The sequence below is a fragment of the Rhizopus microsporus genome, assembly GCF_002708625.1.
Source record: "Rhizopus microsporus ATCC 52813 unplaced genomic scaffold scaffold_42, whole genome shotgun sequence".
Taxonomy (NCBI): Eukaryota; Fungi; Mucoromycota; class Mucoromycetes; order Mucorales; family Rhizopodaceae; genus Rhizopus; species Rhizopus microsporus.
The window spans coordinates 9,409-21,297 of NW_019671957.1; the positions used below are offsets into that span (position 1 = coordinate 9,409).

Here is an 11,889-nt window from a genome sequence, read left to right on the forward strand (position 1 = left end):
TCAAAGAGTACTTCTTTTGTCTTTGTCTTGTGTCTTATAAACCATTACATAACATCCTTTACTACACAAATAATTTTATAAAATAGCTTTTGCTATTCCAAATGAGCAATACATGCTTATTATTATTAAAATAAATGAAATAAATAAAATCCATCCATTCTAAAATAATTCCTGTCTATTTTGCCTATTTCTACCGTTATTATGAACCATTCAGAAAGCCTTAATATGCTGCTACTAGCCATACATGATTGGACCGTAAAGAAGAGGGATTCTGTCAAATGATTGGTTCAAATAACCGTGAATTATTCACGGTCGAGTGCGATAAAAATGGCCATATTCACGGTTTTTTTTGTGGGGTGTCTAAAAAAAATTCACGGTTCTTCTCGCCATAGTGACTAGTTAGGTTCTTCCCAGTTATTCCCATTGTAGCTGGACGCTTATAGGTACGCTCATGATATCCAATTATCATTGTTGATTGTAGATGTTAAAAAGTATAAATACCATTGTTTTATTCATCGTAAATAAAGACATCATATATTTCAGTCTCACTGACTTATTGTCCTTTTTCTATTCTCTCTTCATTTTACTAGTTTTTGTCTTTTACCTTTGTACTTGGCAAAACAGTCCCATTGAAATTTACGTTCTAACATTTTATCTTCAACAAATATTACAGAACGAGTGAACGAATAGTTATGTGTAAAGAGACTCCGCGAAAGAAAGATTCCAAAAGAGAACCGTGAAGAAACGGTTCGAATGTCTTATTAAATAGCGCTGGAGGGAGAGCGTTCTATTATCTAAGATCACGATGACGTAGAACAGAGGTAACCGGGAACCATCGGCATTGATACAAAAATTTATGCTAACGAACAGCCCATATACATAATTAACAAAAGAAATGGAAAAGCTTGTATCTATGGAAGCTTACCCCAAATAAACAGGATACATCCTGAGACAATCCTTCTCTTGGTCATACAAGAGCCTGATAACCTTTCAGGAAGAAACATCTCAATTACTCCTAATTAGTTTTATGAGTAATTCATTGTCTGTTTTAAAGCGAGTACGCATGAATACAGTGTGAAAAGTGTAAATAAGAACGATACTGCGGATAACAGGCAATAGTTGAGCAGAAGAGGGGACTCTTTTGTGCTAGTATTGATTGATGATATGGGACGCCAATGTCGAAGATCGGAAAAGTCGCCCTACTCAGTAAAAAAGGAACACGAGTATTTAATCATATAAATGGATAATTTCAAGTGTCAAATCTTCATTGAAGGATTGTAGAATGATAACCTTAAGCAGAATGCTGAAAGATGGCCGACAGTAAAGTATACGGTAAGCCATCAGACCTCACACTGCTCTGGTGAGGACACTGATCGACAGCTTTTAAAGATCAATTGAAGTTGAGAGGCGTTGTTAAAGAAATTTTGAAGCATCGGCCAAATGAAGCTTAACAGGCAAAGAGGAAAGCAGTTAATCTATAGCAGGCTGCTCAACGATATCAAGAATAAATGATGGGCAAAATGAAGCGACTGCATTCAACATGGTATCATTAGTATGGTAAAGAACTGAAGTAGTAGAAAGATGAAGGCAATCAATATTTTCTCGACTTGTGCTTGTCTAGACAGTGCGTTTAAGTCATTTTGAAGAAATTTCGTCAAGTGTGCATCAGTGCTCCCAGAGCGGAGAGCAAAAGTGTTAATATGGTATTGTTTGCGAAGAAGCAAGCTGCTCTTCAATTACAGTCAACTGTGGTAGAAACCTTGTCATAAGGAATGGATGGGCGGTAATCTTACGAACAATCCCACGTCACTTACGCTGTAACAAAGCATAGCTCCATTACAGATATAACTCTGCGCCTGAAATATTGACAGTGATCAGGCATGCGTGCCCAAATAGTCAAAAAGGAAGCACCACTATTAGAGAGACAGATGTGATAAGTCAATATCTCGTTTTGATAACCAGAATTACAGGGTATTTCTAAATAAACGCGACTGTTGCAAGGAGCCATTCTCCACAAACATCACTGCAGTACAACATTATATCTTTTACTATGCCAAATCTCTAAAGCATGGCACCCAAGTGAGTCTACAAATAGTCATCAGAAGCACAAACGATGTCACTGAGATTAATCTTATGTAATAGGCGAATACGCTGGAATAGCTCGAATGGTGTGCCCTTGTATAGTGATGGGATTAACAATGACGTTCCCACAATTAGAGGTAGAGGTTAGTCTAAGCTCAACTTGAATATTTTGAGAACCTGTTTTAACAGACGCACTCAAGCTGACATTAACAGAGAAAAACTTATGTAGTTCAGAATGGAGCAATGGCTGAAGTTGCTGGAGGCGCTTAGAGAAGATATGCCAGCTTCAAAGATAAGAGGAACACTGTCAGATGTAAAGATGAAATACTCTTTGAGGTGAGATCTACAGGTGATGGAAGCATAGGTTGGATAATCAACGCCAGAAGTATGAAATAAATAATCTCTAGAAGAGTACAGAGTCAAGATTGAGAGTCGTCGTCGTCTTGATCTGAAGCGGTAGGAGTAACAGAGAAAGCTATTAACCTGTGGGTCAGTAAAATGGAGAACTGGAAAAAAAAATGAGTGGGCATAATTGTGACTTTCTTTATTGAAAATGAAAAATATCCAAAGTTCAAAATAAGCTTGTGTTCTTTTAGTTGATCCATGGCAGAGACAAATTATAAAAAGAGATCACTCATTGAAGGTTAATATTCCTAATCTCATTATTATTTTTCTTATAGAAGAAAGAACTAATGTAGTATCTAGGTTCCATCCATAAACGAAAGCCTCAAAGGCCAGCCTCTGTGCCAGCTGACATTTATATTGCTAGCAATAGCAAATCATCAGCTATTGTAAATAGAGTTAAGAGACTAATGCTAAAAGAAAAGTAAAACCAATAGTTAATCAATTAAAAATAATATCTCACATCTTCTTCAGCCATAATACTGTCACCATTCACGGTCTAGGAGCCATGGTCACACGAGCCATTTCAATAGCTTTACGAGCGCAAGAAACCCTCAACAATCAGATCGAATTAAAACCAACGACAGAAACCATTGCTCTGACGGATGATATTATACCCAATGATATGGTATGCGGCATAGACTACGTGTGTGTATGCGACTAGTGTGTTAACCATCCTGTAGGAAAAAGATCAGAGTACACAGCAGAGAATGAATTCTGCTATACGTATCAAACTAGAAGCAAAAGAGGGACTATCCAGATTACAAAAGAGAACAGGTAAAATCATTCACCGCCCATCAAGGAATAGAAGAAATAGGGTATGGTTATAATAAATTATCCCTTGTTGTCATCGTTATTATTATTTTCTTTGTAAAACGGACAATAATGACAGCATCTCGTTATGCAGTTGTGCATCAAGTGGATCGAGCTGTGGTTGTAAAATAGGTGTTATAAGTCTAGTGGATACGATATTAACAAGTCGATCAAGTTGATCTCTGGATATTTGTCGACGTAAAAAGGCCAAGGTTTTTAGATATTTACACTGACTCCAAAAAAATCGATGCTTGGCCTCTATAGCCTCCTGATCCAAATTTGATCTGAGTGTACTCGTCTCTACAATGTTTGCAATACGACTAATCTGTTTTTCTAAAGCATGAACAAGCTCAATGGCGAGTTCCTATCATCCCAATCATTAGAAAAAAATACACACATGGCAAAACAATTACATACCTTGTAAGCTTTTTCGTTTGGATCCACATAATAAGAGACTTGCTCCATAACCTGCGAAGCATATCTCATTTGTCTTGAGGAACGAGCATTCAATGTTTCCAGATAAATTTTGATCTTCTTTATAATCACCTTTTCAACTATTTTATTCAGCATTTCAGTGTCAGGGTCTTCATGTTCTGATGATAGCCCGTACTCTGATAAAGTCCTATGCCACTCCATACTATCAAATTCTAAGGAATCCTAAATGGATGCGTATAAGAATATTGGATAAAAATTGTATCTGTGTCTGCTTTTGGCACACTTACACAGAATGGGTTCCAAGTTACCAATTCTAAGCGAACATAAAATTCAAATGCGGCTGGTAAACTCAGGCTGCCATAAGCCTTTTGATAATCGTCATAATACATCGTCTTCCACGCTTCAAACTTGCTCTTTACAGCTGCAAGGGATTTAAATTCATTATTCACATCATCCATCATATTGTTAACTTGAGTCATTTCGATGTCCTGTAATTTATCATCCCTTTGCATAATATGTTCTTCTTGCAGCTCATCATCTGTCCATAGCCCCTGTTCTCGTGTAGCTTCCTCACCTGATAATTCAGCAAGATCGGCTTGCCTTGCTATACGTTGAATTCGTTCTTCTCTTCTGCGATGTCGCGCTATGTCCGAGTTTTTTAAATCCTTCATTCTGCCAAATTCATCCAAATCCCCATCTTCTTCCATTTCATTGTCTGTATACTGGACTTGGGCAAATAGTGATAGATCATCTATTGTGTTTTGCCATTGGCGAGAAATGATAACCTCTGCATCGGAAGCAAACATGCTGTGCGCCTTTTCTTCTAAATCCTCGAGTTCTGGAAACTGCATAGAAGTAAACTGATAAGCAACATAACAGAGGTTTTTGTTATCTATCTTGTTTACCTTTGCATCCAAAAATTCTCCAAGGTCGTTGGCAAATTGTGAGAGTTCCTGAAAGTAGGTATATCTACCGCTTCCTCTTTCAATTTCTCTTTCAATGTCCCTTTCTGTCGCCTTTAATGAATCCATTGATTTCTGTGCCTCTGCCAGGTTGCTCTTGTGCTGTTCCATTGAAAATGCCATGTCGTTTGTTGCCAAATTCAAAGAGCTCATCACATCTGCCAGAGTAGGCAATGCAGCCGACTCGGGTACTATATAAATTAATTTTAGAAAGTCAAAATGATATACAAGTACAATTCGTTCATACCCTGTGCTGGTCTATAGTTCAGCGGTGCTGCAAATGGATCGTTGCTTTTTCTTTGAGCTTTTGCACCTCCAAACTTGATCATATCCTCTTCCCATCTTCCAATATCTTCTGATTGCTCCTCGTCCTGTTCAGCCTCGTCAATCATTTCACGTAAATCATCTCTACGCTCCTTTTCCATAGCTTTTGCTTTGCCTTGGTTTATCGTAAAGGACCCTCCAACGTATTTGTCAAATTCTAAAATACTCACAATTGATAAAATGAACCTTGAATTTCTTCTTTTCAGTACAATTTACCTGCTTCACCATCATCTCCTATATCATCTTCCTCTCTTATTAATCTTCCGCTACCCTATTTTTTCATAGTGGTAAGTGTCTCTTCTCTCTTTTTATTCTATTATAAAACTTACCAACTCTGTATCATCTTTACTGTCCAAAGCTATAAACCCATCGTCTTGTTCTCGAATTGTAAATCCCTTTCTCATTTGTTCTCGCTTCTTTTTGGCAGCCAAAATCGCGCTTGCATCGGGAATTCCTGATATTTCTGTTGTGGGATTAGCTATAGAAGGGAATTTTTCATGTAGCAAAGCGTCTTCTGAAGACACTGTTGATTTTGTTGATAGACTTGGTGTGGCTGCGCGAAGTTCGTTCAAAGTGGCTGTGTCATAACTTGTTGTTGTCGTATAGGTTGTGGTATCTGTCAGATCTGCCAAAGGATTCAAATCTCTATACACAGAAGGCGTCATGTTAATTATTTACTGTTTTTAAAGCCTTCCATTCTTTTCTACATTACTCTCTTATCTGAAGTCTGTATCCTTTATTTGTCTTCTTTACTTGAAATTCTCCGGCTCCTTCTCCTCCTCCTTCCTCCTAAATTCTTTCAGTTAACCAAGTTGAACATGAGCAACGATATCAAAATAGTACCTCTTGATCGAAGCTTAATGAAATAGTCTTTTTGGCCTCTCTTTTCTTTTTCTTTTCTGCTAACGATGTTACTGTCTTTTGAACGATGGTTTCTATAATTTCATAATGTTATTGTCCCTTCTTTTTTTTCTAATTCCTTGTTAATCGCTTAAACATTACCTTCATTGACAGTCGCTGGTTCATCGTCTGCAGTGTCTATCTTTCGTCGAATGTTCTTTGCGCGAGAAGATTTCTTAAACATTTTGCAAGTGGAAATAAAAAATAAAAATATAAAAAAGGAAAGATTTATTTTTATATTTTTACTTTTTAATTGATGCACGGCAAGAGTAATCAAGTTACTTTGGATCATGAGCTTCTCTTTAAGGCTTTCTATAACATGTAAAAGATACAAGAGAGTAAGTATTTCCAGTAATTAACAAAAGATACATGTCAGAAATAGTTTATAAGAAATATAAACATGAACACCTATCTTGGCTTCTTTTATGAACTGTTATAGAAACTACTGAAAGAACCTTCTTTTACAGACAGTACACATCTGTAATATGCCTCTTTTTTTTTGCATAAACTTGGTTGCCAAGATCAGCAACACGGTCTTGCATTAATTCATCACGTGTGAGATTATAGACTTCAAACTTTATCAGCAAGAACGTCTAAGGTATTCTAAGAGCACCTCATGAGTTCATATGAGAACCTTCCTACCTCCTTAATGTTATCCAGCAAGAGTCATTTTACATAATTGACACATGTTTTATGATAAACAAGATGAGCCTTTAATTTCTTATATAAGAAGCCCGTTATTTTACAGTCGACAGAAATCAAATATCTCAAAATGAAATCCTTATCCTTTGTTACCCTTCTGGTCCTTTCTACAATCAGTACTCAAGTTTTGGCTGCTCCCTTGAATACCTCTGCTGGTGTCAAGACTAAAGAATCAAATCAAGAGTATCCTGCTGAGGTACAAGTAATCCCTGTCTTTGATACAGAAAACCTGCTTATGTCTCCTGAACAACTTGAACGTCGTTCGCATAAACATCATGGCAATTGTGGATGGTGGAACCGTAAGCGTGGTAGCAATACAGAGAGCTTGCCTACATCTTCTGAGCAGTTTGAACATCGCTGGCACCAAAATGGTGGTGGATGCGGTGGTGGCTGTTGCTGTAAAGGCCATGGATGTGGTAAATTGATGTACAGTAAACGTGCTGTGTAAGCTTATGATCAGGGTTATATTGGAGAAACTAACATTCTGTTGCTCATAGCAAACGACAGATCACGCCTCCTACTCCTCCTACGCCTCCTACACCGTCGAATATCTTTCCATGGCCATGGATGTGGCCCTACTACTATCCTGGCACTACCATTCCTATCTACCCAATTGGAGGAATCCCACCAACACCACCCACCCCTCCTACTCCTCCTACCTGGGGCGGTGCCACGCCACCCACTCCACCTACCCCTCCATCTCCTCCTATATACTTTCCTGTTGGTCTTCCTGTACCTGTGAGACAACTTTGGCGCACAGGCCGCTCAGGATTTCCAGGCATTCCAGGCATTCCACCTACTCCTCCCACTCCTCCCACTCCTCCTACACCACCAGGCGGTGGAATCGGCCGTGGTCCACCTACTCCTCCCACGCCCCCTACACCCCCTACCCCTCCTCGAGCTTAGCAACTTTCTTAAATGCTTATATTACTGATAAATAAAGCAACCACAGTTTGTTTTCCTGTCCCTATATCAATTATTTTCTAATATCATACTATTGTTTCTATATCTCAGTTTATTGCAAGCAGTACATATAGATTTCATTATAAAAGCCTTGATGCTATATTTTATTTCTTTATGAATTATAAAGCAATGATTCTTAGCTATTGACTTTACCATTACTTGTTCTCAGTTATGATATTGTTCTACAGCTTTTCTTTCTCTAAGATGGCATCATGTATGTTTGTTGAGAATTACTCATAAGGAAGCGATATTGACACACAAACTTACTCTCAAACTCTGAATCCTGCTTGTGTGAATGAGAAGTATGTGCTTCCAAAATATTCATCAGGGCCCTGGTGATAGAAGAAAAACAAGGACTTATTGAGAAGACACATTGGAAGGAGTATGCATCTTATTTGAAATCAAATGCTGTGCTATTGAAACTTTGTTGTATGCCACAGCTTAATAGAAAAGCCTCTAGTTCATTACTTCACCCTTAGTAAAGCTGTTTATATTATATATTTATAGCTAATCAGTGCATCTCTTTAATTGTATAGAATCAGATACTTTTACAAGAAGGACAGGGTTGGAAAAAGCTTCATTATATGCTCTTCTTGCATAGATACTAGAGAAAACAAGTCCATTATAATGTATAAAGTGGAGCTTTACTAAGAAGGGACACTAGCATCATAAGCAATACGAGATGTTTAGGGCTCTACTTGTATATCATCACATCCAAGCACACGTCGTTCATTATACTCTCACATTTGGATAAAAATGCATCTCAAAGATGCTTCATAAGCCACTTTAGCTTTATGGTAAATGATAGACGAACGTCTCTCGATTTAATATAAATAACCAACTAGTTCTCTTGCTATTTTGTTTCTTACCTACACTCAAAACATGAAATTCTTATCCTCTGCTATTCTTTTGGCTCTCTCTATTGCTAGCACTCAAGTATTTGCTGATACTGTAAATGCCGAAGACGCTGCCAATGTTAATTCCGAACAAAATCAAAACATTGAGGCTGAATATGCTTATCCTGCTGCCTTCCACCCTTACATACTAGACTATTACCCCAACTGGAATCATTTAGCCCGTCGTGGTCGTAACTTTGGTGGCTGCGGCTGGGGTGGTTGTAGTGGTAGCGGATGGGGAGGCCAAAGACTTCCTCCTACCCCTCCCACTCCCCCTACTCCTCCTACTCCTCCATTTGTCTGGTAGGAATATCTTTCTTTGCAACGCTACCATCCATTCTCTTTGTTTTTCTTTTGTAAACAAATAAATGCTCCTCATTTGTTTCAAATACTCAAAGCTTGACTTTTTAACTTCTTCCCTCTGTATAAATGAGCCTGTGTGATAAATTATGCATAAATATCACACCCCTTTTATTTCTCGTGAAGCATAATTGGTATTGTCATGCAAAAGATGACATCATGTATGCTCTGATATCAATGTCTATCACTAGGATTCAGGGACCAACGCCTAGAATGTGTATCACACAATAATGCGACTTTATTATTTACATTTAATCAAACCTTTATTTACAGTTGATATCATCCTTGAGCTACAGATACATACTTTTTTTTTCAGTACTAATTCTTGTAGAGAGGGGAGGCAATTTAGTGTACCTGTTTAAGCTTTTCCTGGAGATTCAATATCTTTGCATTAGATTTGGCAATAGACTCATGTAATTCTTGGTCAAATTCAGTCTTCACTCTCGACAGCCTTGCACGGGCAGTTAGCGCACGCTGTGTACTTGCGATAAATTCCTTTTCTATCTTGATCTGACTTTCAATTTCTTTCACCTGTTTATCATTTATACTTGACCTATTTCAAGGGTAAAATTTGTAAAGTGAGCAAGTTCATATCTTACAAGGTGGATCTTTTTTTACTTACTTTATGCTGTTCATTTTATGGTCACTGGAAATATCTCTTGTGGCAAGTGAAGATAAATTGCTCAAGCTTGCTGATAAATTTATTCGCTTTCGTCTTCTGGTCATGGGTGCTTTGATGCTATCTATAAGATTCGGGATCATCGAAACATCATCGTTGACTTCCATTGGAAAATATAACTTCTTTTCTTTATGAAGGATATTCATCTGATAGTACTTGATCTCTTTCTTTAAGCGAGCAACTTCTCGCTTGGCTGCTGCAAGGTTGCTCTCGGTGTCTGCCAGTGTTTGTTGGACACTATGTAGATGGTCTCTATCGCGTTGCCACATGACTGAGAGTATTTTGGACTTGTTGTTTGAAAGCTCATCCTGACAAGATCTATTTTGGTTCTCCTGCTGCATTTCCTGTAGCTTTTGCTGTAGACTATTCAATTCCAGATGAAGCTGCTGAACATTTGCCTGATATTCTTGTTCCTGTGCTTTTAATTTGGCATCATATCTTTCTTCCAATTGAATATGTGACATTTCGTTATGAGTTGTTGCATCTATCAATTCCTTCTCAAGAGACGCGATACGTGCTTTTTGTGCATCGTTTTCAGACTTCAACTTAAGATTCTCTGACTCCATCATCCGTAGATATTGCATATGATCATCTAATTTTTGTGTAATAGCTTGACTGTTTTGCTGATACTCTCTTTCCAATTTCTGCTTGTATTTTGTCATCATCTGCTGAGATTCTTTCTCACGTGCTGAAAGCTCGTCTTCTAGTGCTTTTATCCTCTCGAGTTGTCTTTTCGTGTCCTTTAAACTTTCTTCCTGATGAACTGTCAGTTTTTGCTCTAGATGAGAAATGTGTTCATTGAGTGCGCTCATTTTACATATGCTCGTCTCGCACTTTGTTGATAGTTTTTCATTTTCGTCTTGTAATATGGACACTTGCTGTTTGAGTTCATTCATTTCTCGTGTGCAATCCTCTGACTGATCCCCATTTTGCTGTTGCTCTGTCTTTTGCTCACCCTGGGCTTCCCTTGATGGTCCTTCTAATAGTTTATTAACATAGGTGTATCCGATAAACGGGAAATCCTTATCCCTCAAATTGTCCCCTTCTTCGTCTCCGTCTTCTTTCTCATCATCATCATCGTCGTCATCACTCGTTACTGAGAAGAATGTAACATCATCCAAGGCAGAGATGGGTGGAACAAACGGCGGTGTAGTCGAGGTACGTATACTTTGCCACTGAACATCTTTGAAGAACGGGTGAGACTTGATTTCTTCTGCTCCGTTATGACCTAATCTGCACTTGTCTGACTTGTGCAACAACCTATCTTTAATTAGTATCTTATTTTGACACTTGTCTCCCCCCTCCCTCTTCTCCTTCTCTCCATTTTTATTACTTTTACTTTGACAGTAAATCTTTGGCTTCAGATGATGCTTGGATAGAGTCGTCAAATTGAACATTCACTTTTGGATCCATCAACTTGATTTGTATTTGAATGTCTTTTCCAGTAAATGGAGGTATGCCATACAGTAGTTCGTAAAGAACTACGCCCACAGACCACCAATCTGATTCCGGGCCATAAGCAGGTCCAAGAGAGGAATCAAATCCTTCGGAGCTACACATCTCTGGTGATACATATGACATTGTTCCCACCATCAACAGCGGGTACTGTCAACACAATAAGTGTGAGATTAAGTGATCATTAGAGAAAGAAACGATTTACCTTGGTATTGATAGGAATGCATGAGCCCAAGTCACCGAGCTTAATATGTCCATGTCGATCAATCAGAATGTTTCCAGGCTTTATATCTCGGTGCATATAACCCCATTGATGAATTCGTTCGACAGCCAGAACTAACTCTGCTATATAAAATTTGGCTTCTTCTTCTGTAAACTTGAAGTTTCTTCTTTCCATCAGGCCCTGTAAATCACCACCAGGCGCGTATTCCATGACAAGGTATAGATACTGACCATCCTGGAAGGATGCGTAGAGCTTAGGTATCCATTCATCGTTTTTGGCCAACACAAGTCGTTCGTCCATTGGAGACGAGCGGTCCATTTGAGAAATCAAGTAAGATTTATTGAGTATTTTCATGGCATAGATTTGATCCTTATGTCTGACGATCGTCACCTTTCCAAAGGCGCCTTTAGCAAACACATCTTTATGTATAAATTCAAAATCTTTGATAGAGAGTCGACTGTTGTGGAGAGAATGGCAAATAGGTTCATCTAATAACGAAATTAATACGAATCATGCATACGCGGATATTTTAGATGATAGTAATTACACAAGTCAATGAATCGTTGTATGTTTTCTGTCGTATGGTGTTTAGATGAGTGATAGAGAGCAAATAATGCATCTGTCAATGCACTTTCTTGGCTTAATTGATGCTGTAGAAATGTATCGTTCATGTTGCTTTGTGAAAGAAAGGAG

General features: G+C 38.2%; 5 protein-coding genes across 5 annotated transcripts; 2 read left to right on the plus strand and 3 right to left on the minus strand.

Annotated features, from left to right (window-relative positions):
• Window positions 1-2,685: 2,685 nt before the first annotated feature.
• On the plus strand, window positions 2,686-3,314 carry RHIMIDRAFT_242832 (uncharacterized protein; the record flags this gene model as incomplete). The annotated part of the gene is made up of 4 exons (XM_023609847.1): window positions 2,686-2,725; window positions 2,788-2,908; window positions 2,959-3,112; window positions 3,168-3,314. The coding sequence occupies 4 exons, from the start codon at window positions 2,686-2,688 to the stop codon at window positions 3,312-3,314; spliced, it is 462 nt and encodes a 153-aa protein (XP_023460967.1).
• Window positions 3,288-5,813, minus strand: RHIMIDRAFT_109948 (GCFC-domain-containing protein). Its single transcript, XM_023605225.1, has 6 exons — window positions 5,348-5,813; window positions 5,235-5,289; window positions 4,942-5,175; window positions 4,638-4,885; window positions 4,020-4,577; window positions 3,288-3,954 (listed from the first exon to the last, which is right to left on the minus strand). The coding sequence occupies exons 1-6, from the start codon at window positions 5,681-5,683 to the stop codon at window positions 3,631-3,633; spliced, it is 1,755 nt and encodes a 584-aa protein (XP_023460968.1). The 5' UTR covers window positions 5,684-5,813; the 3' UTR covers window positions 3,288-3,630.
• A 2,618-nt stretch (window positions 5,814-8,431) lies between these two features.
• Window positions 8,432-9,149, plus strand: RHIMIDRAFT_109961 (uncharacterized protein). The gene has a single exon (XM_023605226.1). The coding sequence runs from the start codon at window positions 8,466-8,468 to the stop codon at window positions 8,784-8,786; it is 321 nt and encodes a 106-aa protein (XP_023460969.1). The 5' UTR covers window positions 8,432-8,465; the 3' UTR covers window positions 8,787-9,149.
• Window positions 8,945-10,597, minus strand: RHIMIDRAFT_109972 (uncharacterized protein). The gene is made up of 3 exons (XM_023605227.1): window positions 9,462-10,597; window positions 9,194-9,392; window positions 8,945-9,129 (listed from the first exon to the last, which is right to left on the minus strand). The coding sequence occupies exons 1-3, from the start codon at window positions 10,412-10,414 to the stop codon at window positions 9,103-9,105; spliced, it is 1,179 nt and encodes a 392-aa protein (XP_023460970.1). The 5' UTR covers window positions 10,415-10,597; the 3' UTR covers window positions 8,945-9,102.
• A 48-nt stretch (window positions 10,598-10,645) lies between these two features.
• On the minus strand, window positions 10,646-11,652 carry RHIMIDRAFT_185441 (kinase-like protein; the record flags this gene model as incomplete). Its single annotated transcript, XM_023605850.1, has 3 exons — window positions 10,646-10,778; window positions 10,858-11,123; window positions 11,179-11,652. Coding segments are annotated over 3 exons (873 nt in total), but the record flags the coding sequence as incomplete, so codon positions are not given.
• Between the last annotated feature and the right edge of the window lie 237 nt (window positions 11,653-11,889).